The 21,110-nt window shown below is 39.0% G+C and overlaps 1 protein-coding gene across 1 annotated transcript; it reads right to left on the reverse strand.

The window, feature by feature from the left end:
* Positions 1 to 9,788: 9,788 nt before the first annotated feature.
* Positions 9,789 to 12,403, reverse strand: LOC124370321. Its single transcript, XM_046828610.1, has 2 exons — positions 12,118 to 12,403; positions 9,789 to 11,719 (listed from the first exon to the last, which is right to left on the reverse strand). Exon 2 carries the CDS (start codon positions 11,640 to 11,642, stop codon positions 9,867 to 9,869), a length of 1,776 nt encoding a protein of 591 aa, XP_046684566.1. The 5' UTR covers positions 11,643 to 11,719; positions 12,118 to 12,403; the 3' UTR covers positions 9,789 to 9,866.
* Between the last annotated feature and the right edge of the window lie 8,707 nt (positions 12,404 to 21,110).

The following is a 21,110-nucleotide window of genomic DNA, read 5'->3' on the forward strand; positions in this document are numbered from 1 at the left end:
AGGACACTGTCCTCATCTGTGTCATCCACAGTAGTGTCTGATACATCCAAATCATAGCCTGTAGGCCTAGCTAGGTTAGGTCGCCTATACCTCTTTCTTGGTAAGATATTGCAAACACCACTAGGACCTGATGTAGGACTAGGTGACATATCAATATCATCGTCTACATCTACATCTAGAGTGGGATTTTCAACCAAGATACTACTTTGTGCAGGCGTACCATCATACCTTACACTTTGGTCAGTAACCGACGTTTCCATTGTAGTTTACAATTCCCCACCACTTCCAACTTCTTCTAAAAGGGCTCTCAATAAATCCAGAGTCATCACAATTAACTTTATTTCGTTCCATTTCGAAATATAAATAAACGAAACTAAGGTTCAAACTCACAGCACAAACAGAATGCAACGCCACTCAACGCAATGTAAACTAAGAACCAATTCGAATTCGACTATGTATACAATGAATAGATCGATATAAAATCGATATTGAACATCAAACATCGATCGATCCGAATACTAGGTTATCTTAGGAAGACGTCTGCATCGATATTAGCCAGTTATTACATTATCAGAGTACTAAAATAAATCAAATACTAATCGTCACGCTCCGTGACAACGGCATTTTTCGCACCGATACCCGTCGTCACGGAGCGTGACTCGCGGCACTAAAAGGGTTAAACAATTAAAAAAATTGTTGTTAAAAATATGTTTTTTTGCCATATTTGACGCAGACTCCCCCCTTAAACTCTTTATACTTTCGCCTGATAGCCGTTCTCAACTTTGATATCTCAGTTGTAAGCTGTTCCCGTCTCGCTCCATCGTTATCAATGATTACACCACTTGTTCGATTAAAATGTATATACGCTTTCCTCATATGCTCAAAAACTAATGATGTATTACTCCTTCTGCACTCATCATGCCTCGGAACAAAGTGGATCTTCACTCTGTCGTCAAATCTTAACTTCTTGTTTGACTCCATATTGCACACTAACTGGTTTGTGACGAGCTGACACTTTTTAAGGTGGTTCGAGTTGTCTAAAGAACATTGCGCGTTTCTTGTGTTTTCTAAGGTAGTGTATAATGTCACTAAGTGACGCCACCATAACCAGTTTCCTGAAGTAGGCTGATCTCGGTATTTACACCTGCGCTCGTATATTTGAATTTCTAAATACAAACGTTCTCTTCAATCCGTCCCTCCACTGGGGAATCTCGGCCACCGTGTACTTGTCATCCTCTACAGTCTTATCCATATACTATTTTAACTGAGCGATAGGGTTTCTCACCCTGCCATGTATATGAATTAGGTATTAGGAATTAGGTTGAGTAGCCAGAACTCACAAGGATTAACTCCTGTAAATCTCTTCCATGCATCAAACTGATTACGGTTTGTAACGCCATACACTCCGTCACGCAGGCTTATTCCGAATCTCTCACAGTACATTGGAACGGTTGGTAACGCCACCTTGAGAAATTCTGCCGTAAACAAACTCTGACACAGATTGTTTACACCTGTAAACTGTTTGTTTCTCTCGGCAGCCCGTTAGGTACCGGTCCGTAAGTTACGTTGTAACTAACGTCACTGTAGCACTTTGAGGCCAGTACATCTCTGTATATTTTAACAGGTTTCCTAATAGGTATCGTTCGCTCCGTAAGTATAATGCAACGTGAAGTGTGTGGAATTGTACAGCCGTACTCGAGCATTTTTATGCAGACTTGTGCAAAGTACCGCATATACTACAGTTTGCGTTTCTCAGCGTGTACAAGTTTACCAAATTGGTCCGGAAACGGTCTGAATCTGGACAGCAGGTTCTGTGGATTCCGCACCGTGCACTTTAACATGACTTCATGGTGTACAACGAGTTCAAATGGCATGCGTCTGTCCTGGCTCTTTTTCAAAAAATCTATGCGATTATAAAATCGTTCGCTGGACGACATCATTAACAGAATTACAGGAAGAATGGTGGTACTGTACTCTCCTTGGCGTTTGTGTCGCCAGCACCTTCTATTGAAAAGAAAACCGTGTGAAAAAAAAATTTCTTGCCCGGATAGTACCAAGTACATAGATTTGAGTCGTTATAGGCGTAGATCCTCACCATTACAGATCTTGAACATAACTGCCGATACCTACTCGGTACCTTCCTTTATCAATGTCATCGTCCTTGCTAATGACTACAAAACCTTGGTTGTCCTTCCAAGCCATGCTGCACAATTGCTTTAGTTTTTCACATCTCATATCGGTATTGACGTGGTCACAATATGTGTGGTGTAGGTTCATATCGGCCTGTTTGAAGTGTATTATAAAATTTGCATTGACTAACGAGCTGTTTAGGTATGTGACTGTAGGTTTAACCGAGGTAGAATGTATCTATGTTTTTGTGCCTTCCCGTAGTGAAGTAGCTGCGTATATTACCGTGTTTTTCGCAAGCTATATCGTCGAAGATTATCAAAGAGTCTCCCTTAGCTTCGTCCGGTTTAATGACCTGTGAGTTATCGTATATAATATAAATATCAGATTTCTTTTGGCATCGTTTTTTCCAGTAGTTCATTCTTTGTTTGGTACAGAGACTTTGAAAATACGTACACATTCTCTAATCTTAAACAGAAACGTAGCTTGATGCCAATAATATTAAGCATGGCTGGGGTGTACTCTAAATGTCAGGATAGCAAATAATGGGCAAACTTTAAGTGCTTGAGTATTGAATATATATTTATTGAACCAAAACATTTATATGTTAATTACACATTAAACACAAGTTGTTCTTACAAGGGCAGAATAATACTGGAGACTACCAGATACATTCTAGAGCTGAGGGATAGTGTGACTTACCCAGCACCATGACCAAGAGGGTCAACAAAGACATGGCAGCACGAAGAATGACACCGGGCAGAACTCGTACAAGACTGGATCTTAACTGGCGATTTCTGACCCCGAACTCGACTGCGCTGATGCGAGACTGAGATGACGAAATAAGAGAAGAGCAAATAATGGGCAAACTTTAAGTGCTTGAGTATTGAATATATATTTATTGAACCAAAACATTTATATGTTAATTACACATTAAACACAAGTTGTTCTTACAAGGGCAGAATAATACTGGAGACTACCAGATACATTCTAGAGCTGAGGGATAGTGTGACTTACCCAGCACCATGATCAAGAGGGTCAACAAAGATATGGCAGCACGAAGAATGACACCGGGCAGAACTCGTACAAGACTGGATCTTAACTGGCGATTTCTGACCCCGAACTCGACTGCGCTGATGCGAGACTGAGATGACGAAATAAGAGAAGAGAGTAATTTTGATACTGAGGTGGTGGTTCCCTCTCCAGAGAAGGCGGAGACTCCCCTACCGTGCCGCACCCCAGGGATTCCGGGCCGTGATTGGCCAGTGGGTTTTTTGGGTCTACACGTGTGACCTCCAAGGACGGAACTGGTTTCCCACGGCCGGGCCATTAGTGGTGAGCCGACATCCCGGACACTGGTTTTCGAACATGTTATTTTTAACTGCATGTGACCTTTCCACATGTGGTGTCGTACTCCCTGGGAATCTTCGCTACATGTGTTCTCTAAACTAAGTTGATGCCTAATCCCGAATAATCCTGTCTGCATTACCAGACGCTCTTTAATACCCTGGGAAGAAGTGTTAAGAAGGCCAAAGCCCTAAAGCCTCTCAGATGTCTGTCTACTTTCCAAACTGACTTCCAATTTGGGGTAGAATGATTCATAACACTCGCCCCTTCTTAAGGGTGAGAACACATAGTGTTCTACCACACAAGTAAGCACCTAGAGCTGGTGTCACGTTCCGTAATTTTGCTAGTGTGGAGTCGTGGTCCTGCGGATAGCGCTCGTATTTCGTTTGTTGTCACTTTATAAACGGAATAGCAATGACTGATCCCTTGAGTTGTGTCTGACTTTATCCCGAGCCTAACATTCAAATTCAACTATACCCAATGGACTCCGGCGCATCTCTAGTATTTTTCTAAACTTTTTACTTGTAAGTCACGCTATGATGCCTCAGCGATACCTACCTTAACCTTTAACTATAACTGGCTAAATAATTATATGTGAAAACACAAGTTAAATATACAGTATCTAAGTCTATATAACTAAACATATTTCCTTAGTTCGGGGAGATGTCACCGAAACGTCGCTCCATAAGAAACACATGTAAACTTAAGGAACACTTTTCTCAGCTTCAGATTGTCCTAGAAGCTTGAAATTTTTACCACACAACAATCATGTTGTTTTGCATGCTCCGTAGCAAAATTATTACTCTATTATAAAAATAATCAGTTTAAAAAAAATTTTTAAATGTTGTATTTTTTTAGTCTACGTTTTTTTCTAAATATAAATTTATAAATGCAAAATTTATGAGGGAAAAATTGTTATTTTGCTACCCAGCCTAGGCACTAAGTCAACATATAAGCACAAAAAATTTCAGAGATCTATATATTATAGGTTCTGAGAAAAGTGTTCCTAAAGTTAAAAAATACAACTTTCGAGAAATCAAGAAAAACTAAAAATTTTTTAATCTTACTTTTAAAATGCACCAGGTTCATAAGATTGAGTGTCTGCTGATTCCTTATCTTCACATTTTCTCTTCTGTGATCTTCTTTTTTGCCTAGCTTCTTTTGTCAGTTGAAGAACAGCAATTTCAGCTTTTTTTAGTCGATCAGTGTCCGCTTTTGCGAATCCGTCAATCGCGTTGACACCTGGAGTAATTCCCATTTCTTTAAGAACTTTTGCACGAGCCATTGCTCCATCATTAAATGTAATTACTGCATCTAAGACTCCTATTCTTAATGTGTTTAGACCAACAAATATTGACTTTGGAATCCTAGACCATATGATGTTGTTTAAACTTTCGTTTGGATTTTGCGTTTTCCCATGCTTACATTTAGATAGTAAATCTTTATGGGACAAATCTCTAAATATAGGTTTTATAGTTTTTAAAACTTCTGGTGCAAGAGCATTTTTGTGGTCATAACTTTCATTTGCATTTGTTGCTGCCAATCTATTGTATTTGCACCAACTTTCTTTTCCCGTTGGGCAAAGGCCATGTTCTGGTTTGTCGTTTGTTGAGTTCTTGTGAAAATATATCGCCCACACTTCTCTTTGCATTTTTTCAACATCTCCAGCATTTCTCCTAATTGCCAGTCCATAATAGTTTTGTAATCTATCAATTTCTGCGTCAGTTAATCTCCCCTTACCCTTCCCACCTAATACTTTACCATCTGCTAATTTTACACCTTGCATTTTAGTTTTAAGTCGCCTCAACCTTGAGCCTAGCCGCTTCTGCACGTGTCCGATACATTCTAATTTGTCAACAGTAACTAAGTTTCCATAAGGTTTTTTTCACAAACTAAATTATAACTGTTCGAGTCACCGTCTCCCAAGTATTTTAAATATCGAACACCTCGAGTTTGTTCTAACCGTGATAAAATTGTAAGCACACCTTTACCTTCCATGCCGCCACTTGAGCCACTATAATTTTTTAAGCAGTCCTCTTCTTTACACACAGTTTTATTTAAAGTACACTTTTGGCAATATTTGGTCAAACACTCAACATCTTTTACTTTTCCACTATCAAATGATGTTGTAGTCACTACACCATTTAGCGAAGTATGCCCCCTACGCTGCCAGGTGCCGTCAAAGCATGCTGCAATATCCGTTAGCCCTTCATTTTCTTTTACTGCATCTAATGCAGCTTCACGCATTGAATTCTCACTAACAACAGTAATAGCATTGGCTATGTGCTTATTGTGGATTTTGAAGCGATTGTTTGGAGGAGGTGGCAGATTCATAATAGCGCAAAGAGTCCTACCAGCTGCTTCACCTTTTCCGATAGCCCGTAATCCATAAACATACCTGGTATTAATTTCATAAAGTCTATGTTTGGTAAGTTTAGAAGACATAGCTGTCTTGTTTTCCATGCACTGTATGCATTTCAGAACAAGGTTAGTGGCTAAACATTTTCTAAGTATTTTATTTTCTTCCAGAACAACAGAATTCTCCGCACCACAATATTTACATTTTACAAATCCCCTTATAAGCTCAGAAACAATGTCTAGGTTTATAATTATATTTTGGCCTACCTGAAGGTTCTCAGTTTGAGAATTGTCAATAAATTCTGGGATATAAGCCAATTTCTTTTTAGAACTTGAAATAGGTTTTGTAGTAGTTGGTAAATCAGTAGTCAGCCTAGGTGAAGCTTCATTAGAATCAGTATTTTGTTCACAGGTTATATCACTACACTGTCTGCCACTAAAATTAGTATCTGTAACATATTGATTGCCTCTAAATTTCCTTTTCCAAGATGATTTAGCTCGTGGCATTGTAATGTATCACTTAGAAACACTCAACAATCAAAACTAAGCACTTGAATTGAAATTAATCATCAAAACACAAGCAGAATGTAAACAAAACAGCAGGGAAAGTACAATCCAGTCAATTAGAAGAATACAGTACAGTCACGACAACTACAGCTGACTGCTTTATTAGTAAAACAGTACTATATAACATACATAAGAGGCATGCAAGCAGTTCTCTGTCATGGAGCGCGCAAACTTGGTGTGCATACAATCTTTATAATTTATTTTTCAATAATAAATAATATTTTACTATGCATGTATTATATATATTTTTACTCCGGAAAACTCAGAGAAAAATATAAAAAATTAAAAAAAAATTACATTTTCAGTGACATCTCCCCTTTGCTAAGTATTACATTTCTGTTTCGTATTAATTAACATCTTCTACTACAATGTGTAACTGGTGTGTTATATAGCTATAAGTTGAATTCCCTATAATAACGTTTGAAGACTAATTTTCTTATATTATTATTTCAATTAATAAATTGTTTCTTAAGATAGAATAATCACGGTAAAATATTTTTATATAATTAGCTCGATCTCGCAATGGGAGAGCGTGTTTATCGCTTCTTTAACCATTTCCGTTTGATATGCTTGCGGTTTTGCCTCATTGTTACAATTTACTGTATTACTTGATACCATTATGCGGTGCGTGGATGTGGTTCGCTCGACTATTTACACGTCGTCCGAGACTAATTCGATCTAATTGTCTCCGGTATCGAGTGAAAATCACTGATACCACGGTGATTGTCAGTGTAACCACCCCGGCGTATACCAAGGTCATAGTTATAGACCGGGTCACCAGGGTGAGAACTTCGGTAATCATCCACCACTAAGGTAACATAACGCTTCTTTTTTATGATAAAGTTGTTTGTCTGTTTAAATGATTGTGAAGTGTAACATACGCTATGGCGTCTAACAACAAAAACCGTACTGTTCAACATAAAAATATTTCTTCTTTATAATAAAATTCTTGTAGGAGAATTTGGAAAATCAGAACTGGCTACTGAAAGAAATCACAATAGGTTGAAGAAGCCATTTTTTCGAACACCTGAACTGGCTTGATTGATATTTTACTAATATTGGTATTTTCTCCCCCAACATAGCATGGTTTTACCGGTACGGGAAAACCTTCGCCCTCCGGTAAAACCTTCGCCCTAACCGAGTTGCGAGCCAGTGTGGGACTAACTGCCACGTACAACACCGACCACAATCGATGCATATCAGGCAACTTCCCACCAACAGCTCTGTTATCACACCACTGTGGCTACTCACGCCTTCCACAGTTAATCAATAATAAATTAATAACGGTCATAGCATACCGCCTGTAAACGTCCGCAATTCAGCTGACTTCACCAGTTACACTTAAATCCTAGGTACAGAAATCTATTTATCAGTATAACTATTTCATATTTAATATTTTATCTAGTTATAAATCAACAACCACACCAAAACTGAACTGTCTAGCATAATTAGTAAGCTTCCTCACTTCTTATTCTAGCGATAATATTTAATCCTGGTTGCTCTAATCGTTACGTCAACAAAGGCGAAGTTAGTTTACTGCAATAGTCATCTGTAAATATTTTGCGATAATAAACAATGTGTATGGACAAAAGAACCCATGTCTACCAGTCATGTAAGAAATAGAATAACAATATTAAGAATACCAGTAACCTATAACATGCAAGGCAGTGAACAAGATAAATTATTATAACATAAGTATAATAGAGTAAATAATATCTTCATGCTAATCCAATAGATACATAATAGATACGATACCATATAACAATACATAAAGTAATGAATGACAAAAATAATAACTCATGCACCTTACAGCTAATCAATATATGTATGTAAAGCAATTATTCGTCATGCATTATTTTAAGGGCACCCGGAACGCCCATCTTCGTAATGTTAATATAAGGAACATTTTCTCAGAAACTGTATGTAGTACAAACTTGAATTTTTTAGCACTGTTTAAGTAACTCTTGATACATATGTTCAGTTTTTTATAGGTGTGTATGTGCTAGCATAACTGAGAAAAAAATTATTTCGTAGTAGCGCTATTGAAAATTACTTTTTTTTGTATTATTATATTTTATTAAATACACAAATATTAACTATATCCAGTGAAAAAGTTTATTGTATATGTATCATAGCAACCTAAACATTGTGTAAAAATTTTAAATTAATATCTGCAATAGTTTATGAGATAATGTTCCTTTTATGTAAAAAAAATTAAATTTTCGGAAAACGTCAAAAAACTGAAAATACTTATTTTATTCATTACCTTAATACATTCCAGCCATATAAGCTAGTGTTTCTTCTTCATCTTGTCCAAGTTTTATTTTATTTAGCTTGTTCTTCCTTCTAGCTCGCCTAACAAAGTCTGACACAGCTTTTTCAGCACTCCGAATCCGTTCTCCGTCGAGCATTCTCATCGCTCCTATTGTGCGAACACCTAGATCTATTCCTAATGAATGTAAAACCTTACATTTTGTGATATATCCATCATTATAACTAGCCACTGCCTCATAGACTCCTAATGAAAGTGTTTTTAAAGTTACAAAAGTGTTTTTAGAAATTCTCCCCCAAATAACGCTATTTACACTTTCATTGACATTTTGGGTCTTCCCGTGTAAACATTTTTTCAATAGATTAGGATCAACTAGTGCTTTGAAAGTTGGTTTGATTGCAGTCATTATAGACTCTGGTATAGTGTTGTTATGACTATATGCTTTATTTTCCGCCTTTGCTTTGTTATATTTGCACCAAGATGTGGCTCCATCGGGGCACAACCGATGCTCTGGTTTATCGTCTGTAGATCCTATGTGGCAATAAATTCCCCAAATAGCCTGTCGCATTTCTTGTAGATTATTTGTGTGTTTTTTTATAGCTTGTCCATAATAGGACTGAATTTTATCAATTAGCTTGTCAGTGAGGCGATTTTCACCTCCTAAACTCTTACCGTCATTTAGTTTTTGATTTTTTTATTCTAATTTTAGTTGTCGTAGTCTGGCACCCATTCTTTTCATTACATGGTTTATACATTCTAACTTCAGAGTCATAATGTTTTAATGCCATGTACAATGCTGTAGATATTTCGGAGGACCCTCTCTTACTCTGAGACTCGTCCTACGTAATGAGCCAGTGAGAGGAAAAGTGGTACAAGTCACTTTTTTATAGTTTTGAGATTCTGAAGGGTTTACTAAAAGGAGTACTATAAATCTATTCATCATAATAGCTTTTTACTCTATGACAAAATTGGTTACTCATATCCTGATTTATCATTTCATATATCAAAATATGTACTTAATGAATGCAATCGATTAGTAACAATTTGCAGTTTTTTTCAAAATTGACTTGTACCACTTTTCCAAAACATATTTCGGGTAAATAATTGTTTGACAATGTAAGAAACTGAAAGAACTCATTTATTTTGCCATTAGTTAGCTACAAAAACATTGAACAATGATAAGTTAGCCTATCCTTTAGTCCTTTTCATCATCGGATTCTGATTCACTGCAACGATCGATGATGGGGGTGTCGTCAATTCCTTCAGGCTGATTTCCAACTGTCAGGTCTGTGTAGAAACTATGGTGGATGGGAGGAATGAAGGCTAGGAGATCCATCATGTCCTTCTTCTTCGCTGCTGTAACCGGACGAGGTGACGAGTACAGAGCTTCAGTTGTGATACTTGCGAGGGATACCATTTGCCTTCCTTTTTTTGCTGGGGTGATGTCAAGACAATCAAAGGGAATGTCATCATTCAGTGTCTCCTTGTAAAAGATCTTGAAGGGTTGGTCCCTAACATACCTCAACCATTGGATACTAAACCAAGATACTTTGTGTTTATCTACATTGGTTTTTCTTCTAGTAATTGATCTTTCGAGCGCCTGAGTGGAATTAAAGTCTTCTCGGTTCATGATTTTAACCACAAAGGGCTTCTTCTTCTTTGACTTTGTTATGGTATCGTACCAATCACGAGGAGAGTACATTGTTTTTCCTTTAGAATACTTTTCTATAATGCCAAAATCTGCGTCATTAGGCAGAAATGAGTGTCCGCTGACCATAAATTTATGATCTACTGTCTGAATTTTACAATTCTCTTGTTGAATAAACTGCATCATGGTGAGAGCAAGCTTGATGTTGCGGTTTTGCCCGCCACAGCTATCGCTGAACATTATTACATGACTAACATCATTGGAAACATTGTGACTTAAGTGCTCTGTAATACAAGAAGCAACCTCTTGAGATCCTCGGGAACCTTCAACTTCATTCCAAACATACATGAAAGCTGAACTATCTGCTAGCTGATGACAGCCCAGATTGTACACATACATGTTTCTTTTGTAGTATGCAATTGAACATGTCAAATTTGGAAAAGCTAACGCCTTCTGAAGATCAAACGTAAATGAATAAACGTTGGAATTGTTCTTGGATTCTTCTTTCGCTGCGTCTAGTTTCTCCCTTGCAAGGTCTGCTTTTCTCAAATGTATTTCCTTCATACGTTCAATATTTCTCTTTTCTTCTTCATCTTCAGCTATGGCTAGTTTCATTTTGAACGTGTCACATTTCACACACGTATCCTTGTGAGGCTGATGAAAGTGCAAATTGAATTCAAAATTGAACACTTTTCTGTACATTGACTCTGATAGAGGTTGTGTGTTCAAAGTATAGCAATGATTCTTGTACAGATTGTACATCTCTCTAATGTTAAGAGATTCTGGTAAATACTTGCGGTTCGGATTGTGACTTCTTGTATAATGTGATTCATACGAGGGAAATGAAGAAATATGATCTCTGAGTATTTTCAGTCTACCTTCATCGGTTTTGTTAACAGAAACCTGCTTCCCCCTTAAATCGCTACCCGGCTCTTTTCCATCTGTAACCTTTTTGAGGGCTCTAGAAGCTCTTCCGTTTGAGATTTGAAATGTACCTAAAAAATACTGCTTGCACACTTTAACGTTTTTGGTAGGTAATTGTAAGTGGTACCTTACTGTTCGATTTTTTATTCCTCTAGAGCCATCTCTTATTCGATGAGTAATCGGTGTTGACTGCTGGCAAAGTCCACAAATATAAGCATTTTGTGCTTGAAAACTGGCCATATCGTAAAACTTCTGGAATAAAATCTTCCTTTCTTCTTCGGCTACCAATTCATTGCATTTATTTCTGCAAGAAGGCTGACATGGTTCATTTACGAATATTTTTTGCGCCACCTTTTTGCCTTTTGCTGTGAAATACTCCTTCCCATAAGCACGTTTCATTTTCCGCTCTGTTTTTTTGTTAATATTCCTTTTACGTTTTCTTGTTTTGGCATCAGCAACAACTGCGATATTGTGTTCTGTAACAAAACAAATTCTTTGTAGGCCAACAATAGTATTTCAACTAAAAGAAACAAAATATGTTAGTTTTCGAGCTATTATAGGTGGTTTGTCACGTACTTTATCTCATAGCTTTGGAATAGCTACACACTTTGGGATAACAGGTTTTCTAAAGATAAGATTTTAAATAGGCTACTCAAATAACCAATACAATGTTTAAAATTTGTGAGGCCTTTCGCCAGGTAGGCTGACATCTACGGACAACTCAAAATGTAAAACATTGTATTGGCTATTTGAGTATTTTAAACCTTATCTTTTTATTATTACCAATACTACAGCACAATCTGCAATATAACAGTTTTTATGTTGATTAATGTATAAGAAGAGATAATAAAAAATAATTATGAAATATCCGCACCTGAATTTTCACTGACAGAAGAGATGTTCTGTGGTATCGCTGCGCCTGCGTTTTCATGATCTAAAAAAATAAACTCAAATTAGGATTTGGCAGTATAATTGGATGGTAATTATATCCTAATATTGTATGGCCTATAGGCATCTGCCCAAAATCATGGGCCTATCTCATATGCAGAGATAGGCATAGGCATGGCCTATCTCTGCTTGTGTAAACAACAGCCCACTAACTTAGTGATAGGCCCAAGCTAAGGTTAATTTTCTAACTTTGCTAGACAATTGGAATTCTCAATCCACTATAAATAATCTCTTAAAAGTACAATAATATTACAGGCCAAGTAATATTCAAAATACAATAAGTAGGCCTATTGCCTATTGAGGTTATAAAAAGTGAGGTTAGAGATAGATTAGAAAGCATAGTTACCTGTACTTTCAGCATCAGATGGAATGTATTCTGATCCTGAATCCAATAGAATTGAAGGAGTTGAATCTTCAGATTCACTTTCCATACTGGTTTCGTTAAATAAACTATTTGAGCAAAAATTCAAAACTATCACTGTGTTAAGTCTGCAGAGGAAGCAAAAGCACATAACAAGACACACCACATGGAAAAGTGAAGTAAGTCAAGCACCTTCATGGAAAAGTGGTATAAGTCAGACTTGTACCACTTTTGCTTTCAGTATTTCACCTATTCCGTTGGCCAATGATTATTCACTGCCATCTAAATCAGAAAAAAAACAGGATTTGACTTGGATCACTTTTGCATGTGATAGAATGACTTACAAACAATATGTTACACAAATAATCTCAAATTAAAAAAAAATTGACTTAGACCACTTTTCCTCTCACCGGCTCGTATAACAAAATACCTCTTTTATTCCAATGTTGTAAGATTAAAAACGCCCAAGCTTCTTTTATAGAACAGGGCACTTTCCCTGGTTATGGGTAAGTGAATAACCTGTTGCAGGTCAAATGAGGCACACAATCTTTTGATTTTTGATTTATCTGGATTTTGTTTGTGTTTTTCAATTTCAGTTGCACATTCTTTTTTACATTTGTCTTTTAATTTCCTAACTTCTTCTTTTTCCATGCAGTGAGTCTCATACTGTTCTTTAAATTTTGTTTTTGTTTCTTCGTCTCCGTTAAGATAAATCATGCATTGGTCTTTTTCGGTTTGTGAAAAGAGAAGTTTTTTTGTGATGAACACCCGTCTGTAACTGGAAAAGCTAGGTAAGTTTGGGATGTTTTTATTTTCGTCCCTGAACATAAAGTACATTTTAGCAACTGACAGATCTGGGTGTAAGTAGTCTCTCGAGGTCTTTGAACGACAGTAGTGTGATTCTACACATGGAAATCTCGCTATATGATCTTCAATGATCTTTTTATTATACTCATCTTTTTCAATTCTTTCTTGGCTATTACGCCCACCTCTTTTTTCCCCCTCAATCAAACCAGTAGACGTTAGCTTTGCCAGAGCAGTTCTGGTAGTACGTTCTGAAATTGACAGAGTCGTTAAGAAAAACTTTTTACACACTGTAAGCCTTTCATTCTTGTAAGTCAGAAAATATTTATTACTCTTTTGTCTACGACTTTCAGGATTCTTAGTAGTTTTTTGTTTCGTTTCTTCACTCTCAATATGCCTTACAATAAACTCTCTTTGTAGAGGCAGATTTCTTAACTCATAATAGTTTCTATTTATTTCCTCTCTAGCTTCTTCACTCAACTTGTAACATTCTTTTCCTATTTTTGTACATGTCACGGAGTCACAGCCTTCATTTAATGTTCGTTTAGAGATGACTTTGTTTGTTTTTGAACTTATATATTCCTTTCCTTCATTCCTAAGCTGCTTTGCTATTTTCCTTTTGTTTTTTCTTGGGGATTTCTTTGGTCGGTGTTGATCTTCTCCACCTTCAACTGTAAAGTCCTCCGGTCTCTCCGTTAACTCACTATGGTCCAAAAAGTGTTCAGGAGACTGTGATCTATGAGGAGGGACGCGTTCTGTTTTTTTGTGTTCATCACAATTGTCATTTTGATCGAAATGGAGCCAGCAGAGTAAAATTAAACAGCGATGACAAGCTGCAAAACTTCTTCTTTGCATCCATAAATTTCACAGGAATATTTTGCTTGTTGTTCGTTATTATTTGGAATTTGTTCATCTTGACTGTCACTTAAAAGCACCTTAGGCTTTGTTTTTTTTTTAATTTTTTGGATCTTTTTTTACCCTGCAACAAGGTTTGTGATGTTTGCAAAACATGATTTCACAATAAATGCAAACATCATGAACTTCTTTTTTGCATTTCTCAACATCACACTGTCCTATGTATGTTGGGTCAAAGTCTAAATCGTCGCACTCAGAAAAACAATCATCTTGATTTATTAAGGAGTCATTTTCTATAGAATGTTTATCAGATTCACCTTCAGAAACTTTAATGTTTGTAATTTTTTTTTTTTTACAAAGGCACATCATCTGAGCTATCAGAACTCATGTTAACTATGAAAAATGTTTGTTCAATCTGAAAAATGCAAAATATACAAGTCAAAATGAAGTTATAACACAGTAATTTTCTACACTCTCATCTTCCCGAATTGTAACTTCAATGATTTTTCACATAGTAATTTTATCATCTCATGCAGTAAAATGACATCTAGTAATCTGAAACAAAAAAACAAAACATTACTTTAACATTTTGTTTCATTTTTTTATTTCACACAACAGATACGTCAATGGCATAGTTAAGTGCAACCCATTTTTTAAGTTTCATTCAAACTGACGTATCTTGAGATACGCCTATATGCATGAAGTTTGTGATATCGAGTTCTTTCCATTTTTCCTGCAAACAGGCGTAACTCAAGTTACGTCAGTATGCATGAAAAATATATTCTTATGTCGGAGATACGTCGATACAATAATGTTGTATAACTCGTAAGCCGATAGAAGTAGAGATTCGCCAGTTTGAGAGAACGTAGAGGAACACAAGAGCAATTACATACTGACGTAACTCAAAATCGATTTTTTGAGATACGTCAGTATCACTGGAGAGGGACGATTTGAAATGCAGAGTACGGCTGGATCGGTACGGTACGTAACAGAGTTCCTTAGGCAGGGTGAAACAGAGGCTGATCTATTCGTAAATTCGTAGATAGGGACGGAGAAATTTTCTGATACTAAACATTCTTTGGCTTTGAATTGTTGGAACACCTCTACATTAGTTTTCAAAGTTAATTTTTTCTTGTAACTCTTGTGATAATTCGCTTGTTCACGGTACTATGTCCTTTTATTGCGTTGCTAAGGGCTCTTTCCATCAGAGTAACGAGCAGCTGTTTCCGAAAACAACACTGTTTCCGCAAAAACACACAATGCACTGCGATTTCGGCCTGTGCCCTTGTATGGAAGGCCCTTGGACTGGAATTTTCTACAGCGACCATCGAGACTATTCCCATCGCTGGCGATGGTATTTACAATACATTGTGGGATGAGAATCGTATGGATGGAAACCGGTACTTGTGCCCCGATGGACTTCCCGCTAATTTTGTCATCGAGGGACAGTCCGTTGCCGTGGCAGAAAATGCATTTGTACATGATGCCCTATATCCCCTTGAACGAGCAGATATGGACGACAGCGTTATGTCTTTGTCTAATGTTTTGGAGTGTTTAATGGCCGAGTGCCTTCACAACATTGGATTCCTCTTCACTGGACAAACATTTACAGTTGCTTTTTGGCGTTCCCAGGAGCAGTTGTATCTGTTTGATCCTCATCCAGTGAATGAGGAGAGAAATTATGATCTGGCTAATGAGAACAATAACCTGGCGCGGCTTTTCCAATGCGAGAGTTATCCTGGACTGGCTTCGTTATTGTTGTCTAACACTGCCTTTGACAGGTCGAGGCGACAGTTTACTATAACTCGAATGAGTTTTTATCGACCACTGACCCACAACGTTGTCCAGTCCGATTCTCTAACTTCTGACATCCTACCAAGAATATGCAATTCACCACCCACGTGGACGCGTGGAGATAACGTCCTTGATGATCCCAAACTTAAAAAGAGCCCTAGAGTGATTCTGTCTCCGTTAGAATGTATAATCAAACATAAGGCCATTGGGAGGCCTAAAAAGATACGCCGTGGCCGTCCCAAACGACTTGCAAGTACGAGAGACGAGCAAGTGAGAGAGCCAAAGAAAAACTATATTAAAAGGAATTTTAAGACTATTCGTGATAAACTGCGTCAATACCATGAACAGAGCCCCGATATCCACAGAGACGCCGTACGCCGTTACAGCCAAAAACACCCTGAGGGCCACAGAGACGCCGTACGCCGTTACAGTCAAAAACACCCTGAGGCCCACAGAGATGCTGTACGTCGTTACGGCCAAGAACACCCTGAGGGCCACAGAGACGTTGTCCGTCGTTACGACCAACGTCCCGTCCTGGGTATGACGTTAAACTGCCTCTTCCCACCTAACCATTCCCTAATTCCTACCAAATCCCCCTCCAGGGTGTTATTAGTACCCGTCCTCTGACCGTTTCCAGTGCATGGCTCGCTGGGAGTGCTTAAGCCGGCACTAGATGCCCTTTCTGGTGTCGGTGAGAGCTGATGTGAGCTTGTCTCCTGCCGAGGCGTAAGTCTTGTACTGGTTCAGAAGCCAGCCACTTCGTCCTTGGTCAGGAAGTGTTCAGTAGGCAGGGGTGTCGTCGGAGCCCCTGTTGCCACGTGCGAGTCCAAGTTGTGCGCGTATTCCCGACTTGGTAATCGATGGAAACCGGGCCTCGGGGAACTGAGGTAGGGTTGTCCCCCAAGCTACGGTTTGTGGGACACCCGAGGGCATGCCCGCTCCCGGTGAATCGGCCCGCACTACTAAACACGATGCGCTGGTGACCCTATATATGGATATTCAAACCACCCCACCCTTAGGGCAAGAATTCGGAGGAAGAGATCTTAATGATCCAGAGAAAAAACGACAGTTGTCAGATTCTGAAAATGAATCATATATAAAACAAAGGAAAGTGGAAGAAAAAGTAAATGCAGAAAATATGAACGTTCCAACTCCATTATACCTAATCGTGAGTCATAAGGATGAGGGCAAAACTCTAACAAAGGTTAGTCCTTTTCCTTATAAACAAAGCTTTTGTTTCCTCAGGCGGTCAGCCTAAATCGGTAAGCAAACTGAGAAATGGAACTATCCAGGTGGAGGCTGCGAATTACATCCAAGCCAGGAAGTTCCTTCAGATTGACAAGCTTTTTTGACCAGGTGGAAGTCGTTTGTTCAACCGCACTCCTCACTGAATACCTCTAAGGGGATCGTCTTCTGCCGTGACCTGATGGAGTGTAGTGAGGAGGAAATTAAGGAAGAGCTGCAGTGTGAAATGGTAACCGATGTGGTCAGGATGCTTCGGACGGAGAATGGGAAAAAGGTTCCGACTCTGGTCTAATTCTGACCTTTGCTTTTCCCCAACCTCCAAAAACTATTAAGGCTGGGCACTTGTCCCTGACTGTCCGGCCATACTTTAAAAATCCGCAGCGGTGTTACCGTTGTCAGAGATTCGGGGCACTCTACTAAGACGTGCTCGGGGCCCTGAGACTTGTTCCGTTGCGGCGATGAAGGCCACCAAGAGGAAGGTTGCAAGAACGACGTCGGATGCGTGAACTGTAAGGGCAAAACACGCGGCCACTTCGAAGGAGTGTAGAGTTTACTTAGAGGAAAAGGAAGTATTGAAGATCGTTACTCTTAACAAACTCTCCTTTAAACGAAGCCCGCAAAGAAGTACAGGAGAAGAATCGCTCCAACCCCTAAAAAGGGAGTCCTCGTACTCCGAAGCTGCTTCAGCCCCAGTCCAATCCGCACAGTGCCCGTCATGTACCGCTTTGGAAGGTTATGGTACTCAATCTAACAGAGCAGGTTTGCCGCTTTGGTTAAGCAGCTTGCAGCCGGTACCGGACAACATCCGTTGACATCCGCCAGTAATCCTTCCCAGGGAGTCCACACGCCCCATACTAAGTCCCAACACACAGACTCAAGCTCGCCCAACAGCTACTTCTACTTTCAGAGATAAGGCTCAACAAAATACGAAACCCGCCTTATCTTTGGAAGAGAGGAAAAAACTCGCCGACAAATTAAAAAAGAACATAGAAACAAAATCAGAAAATAGATCCAAATTCCTAGTAAAAAAGACTAATCCATCCTCGTCCAGATCCTCACAATTATCACTTGATGATGATATGGTTGAGGACCCTTTGGAGATGCAGACAGAGTTCCAAACCGTTCATGGTAAACTTCCGTCCTGTATCTAAACAAAGAAAAAAAATTACGATGAACTAGCACAAAATAAAATATATAATATAAAATGCTGTTACAATGGAATATTAATGGTTTGAGAAGCCACTATGAAGACTTAAAATTACTCATAAATACAAGAAAACCTAAATTTATTTGCCTACAAGAGACAAAATTGTCTTCCTCATACTCATTTCCAAACAAAATGGTTATGACATCTTTCGCCTAGATCATCACCAACAAATTGCCTGTGGAGGTGTGGCTATTCTAGCAGATTCTTCTGTTAATGCTGGAGCTTTGAACATCGTCACAAACCTCCAGGGCAGTAGCAGTATCAATCGATGTTTCCTTTTAAATTAACTATCTGCTCCATATATATTCCACCTCCCCACTTTTGATTTATCTCTTGATGATCTACGTGATCTCTACAGCCAACTCCCGTCTCCTTTCTTGATGGTGGTGATTTCAATGCACACCATCGCTCTTGGGGTTCCAGCCATTCTGATCGGAGGGGTAACATGGTTGCGGGATTGTGGGATGAAGTGGCAGCGGTCATTCTCAATGACGAGTCGGCCACTTACATGTACCCTAGGACTGGCTTATGGTCGGCAATTGACCTGTCAATCTGCGTCCGGTCGTGGCAACTCGAGTGCATTGGTCCGTACTTCCCGACCTGTCAGGGAGTGACCATGCGCCCATTGCCGTGTCTTTTGAATCCTTTCCGTCTTCGACAGGCAGGTTGTCCCAGGTGGAAAATTAAGAGGGCTGACTGGAACGAGTACAAGAAGAACATAATTTCTCAAACTATTAATATCCAATCAAACGACATAAATACAGCCACTATATTATTTACATCCAATATTATAACATCCGCAGAGCGCAGCATTCCAAAATCCTCGGGTTCACCAAACAAACGCCAGGTATCTTGGTGGTCTGAAGAATGTTCGGCGGCTCTAAAGGAACGTCGAAAAATGTTTAAGACAGTTCAACAGATCACCGACTGAAGAAAATTTTAAGTAGGTACAGAAGAGCACGGGCCAAAGCAAGACAGGTATTTAGACAGAGACGGCGGCAGTCCTGGCTGGACTACACAGATCGAATAAAACGAACAACTCCTGCATCAGATGTTTGGAGGAAGCTTCGATCTGTTTGCTGTAAGACCTCTCCACCTTCTCTTATTGCTCTGAAAAAATGGTACCGATGTGGTAACTGATCCCTTGACAGTTTCCAATCTACTCGGCTCACATTTTGCGGAAATTTCAAAAACGTCATCTTACAATAGGGAGTTTCAAAATTTCAAAACAAATACAGAAAGACATCCTCTAAATTTAAATATTAATAATAACTCTCCTTTAAACCTTCCCTTTACCATTGATGAACTTGATTCATCACTAAAGGCGACATCAAATTCTGCTCCAGGGTCCCGATAACATACATTATGCCATGTTGCGGAACCTGACGGAAGATGGAAAACAAGATCTTCTAAAATTATATAATAGAATATATTTAGAAAACACATTCCCTAATTCTTGGCGTTGTTCACACATTATTGCTCTCCAAAAACCGGGCCAAGATAGAACTTCTCCAGGTAGCTATAGACCAATTTCGCTTACTAGCAGTCTCTGCAAAGTACTCGAAAGGATGGTCAACAGACTCCTTGTTTGGTTTCTGAGAAAAATAATCTTCTTTCACCTTCCCAGTGCGGATTCCGACAAGGCCGGTCTACAAGTGACCATCTACTTGCCTTGGAATCGGCAATCCTGAATTCCTTTATTGAAAGAAAACAGTTGATCGCGGTATTCTTCGACATTTCCAAGGCTTATGACAAGGCTTGGAGAAGGGGGATATTAAATGCTTTAATATCTTGGGGTGTAGGGGGCCACATGGTTTCTTTCATACAGGGCTTCTTGTCGGAAAGAACCATACAGGTCAAACTTGGGACAAAAAATTTCCGATTTATTCACGCTGGAAAATGGTATTCCACAAGGTAGCGTTCTAAGCTGTACTCTGTTTGCCATTGCAATCAATAACATATCGTCCTGCGTTACCCCTCCTGTGCGCTGTTCTTTGTTTGTAGATGATTTCTCTATTTACATCTCTACAAAGAAGCTAGCGGTGGGGGAGAGAGCTTTACAGCTTACATCAAACAGGCTTGAGCAGTGGGTGCGGAGTTACGGGTTTTTTTCTTTTTCTCCACCTAAAACAAAAGCCATTGTTTTTCTCCAGAATGCGTACTGTTGAGCAGCAACGCTCTCTTTGCTGGGTCAGAGAATCACTACTTGTGACAATATCAGATTCCTGGGTCTCACATTTGATACCCGGTTAACTTGGGTGCCCTCATCTGAAAGACCTAAAAGATCGATGCGTGAAGCGCTTGAACATACTGAGAGCTTTAAGCGGAACAAAATGGGGGGCGGACAGGATATGCATGCTCAGATTCTACAAAGCCACCATCCGTTCCTGTCTAGATTATGGATGTCAAGCATATGGGTCCGCAAGACCCCAGTGCTCTCAAAATGCTTGACCCAATCCATAATTCTGCTTTAAGACTGGCCACTGGAGCTTTTCGATCTTCTCCTATTAAAAGTCTTCTTGCAGAAACGGGAGGAGAGAACCTCCTCTTTCGCATAGACGGCAACATCTGTCCCTAAACTATGTTCATGCTCTTTCAGGTAAGCCAGACAACCCTGCATTTGAACCGTCCTGCGAAATCCACTCCAAAATTC

Source organism: Homalodisca vitripennis, unplaced genomic scaffold, assembly GCF_021130785.1.
Source record: "Homalodisca vitripennis isolate AUS2020 unplaced genomic scaffold, UT_GWSS_2.1 ScUCBcl_2;HRSCAF=254, whole genome shotgun sequence".
In the NCBI taxonomy this organism is placed as follows: Eukaryota; Metazoa; Arthropoda; class Insecta; order Hemiptera; family Cicadellidae; genus Homalodisca; species Homalodisca vitripennis.

Bases quoted from the DNA above. Each gene is read 5' to 3' on its own strand.
- LOC124370321 (XM_046828610.1), bottom strand. From the start codon at position 11,642: ATGAAACGTGCTTATGGGAAGGAGTATTTCACAGCAAAAGGCAAAAAG.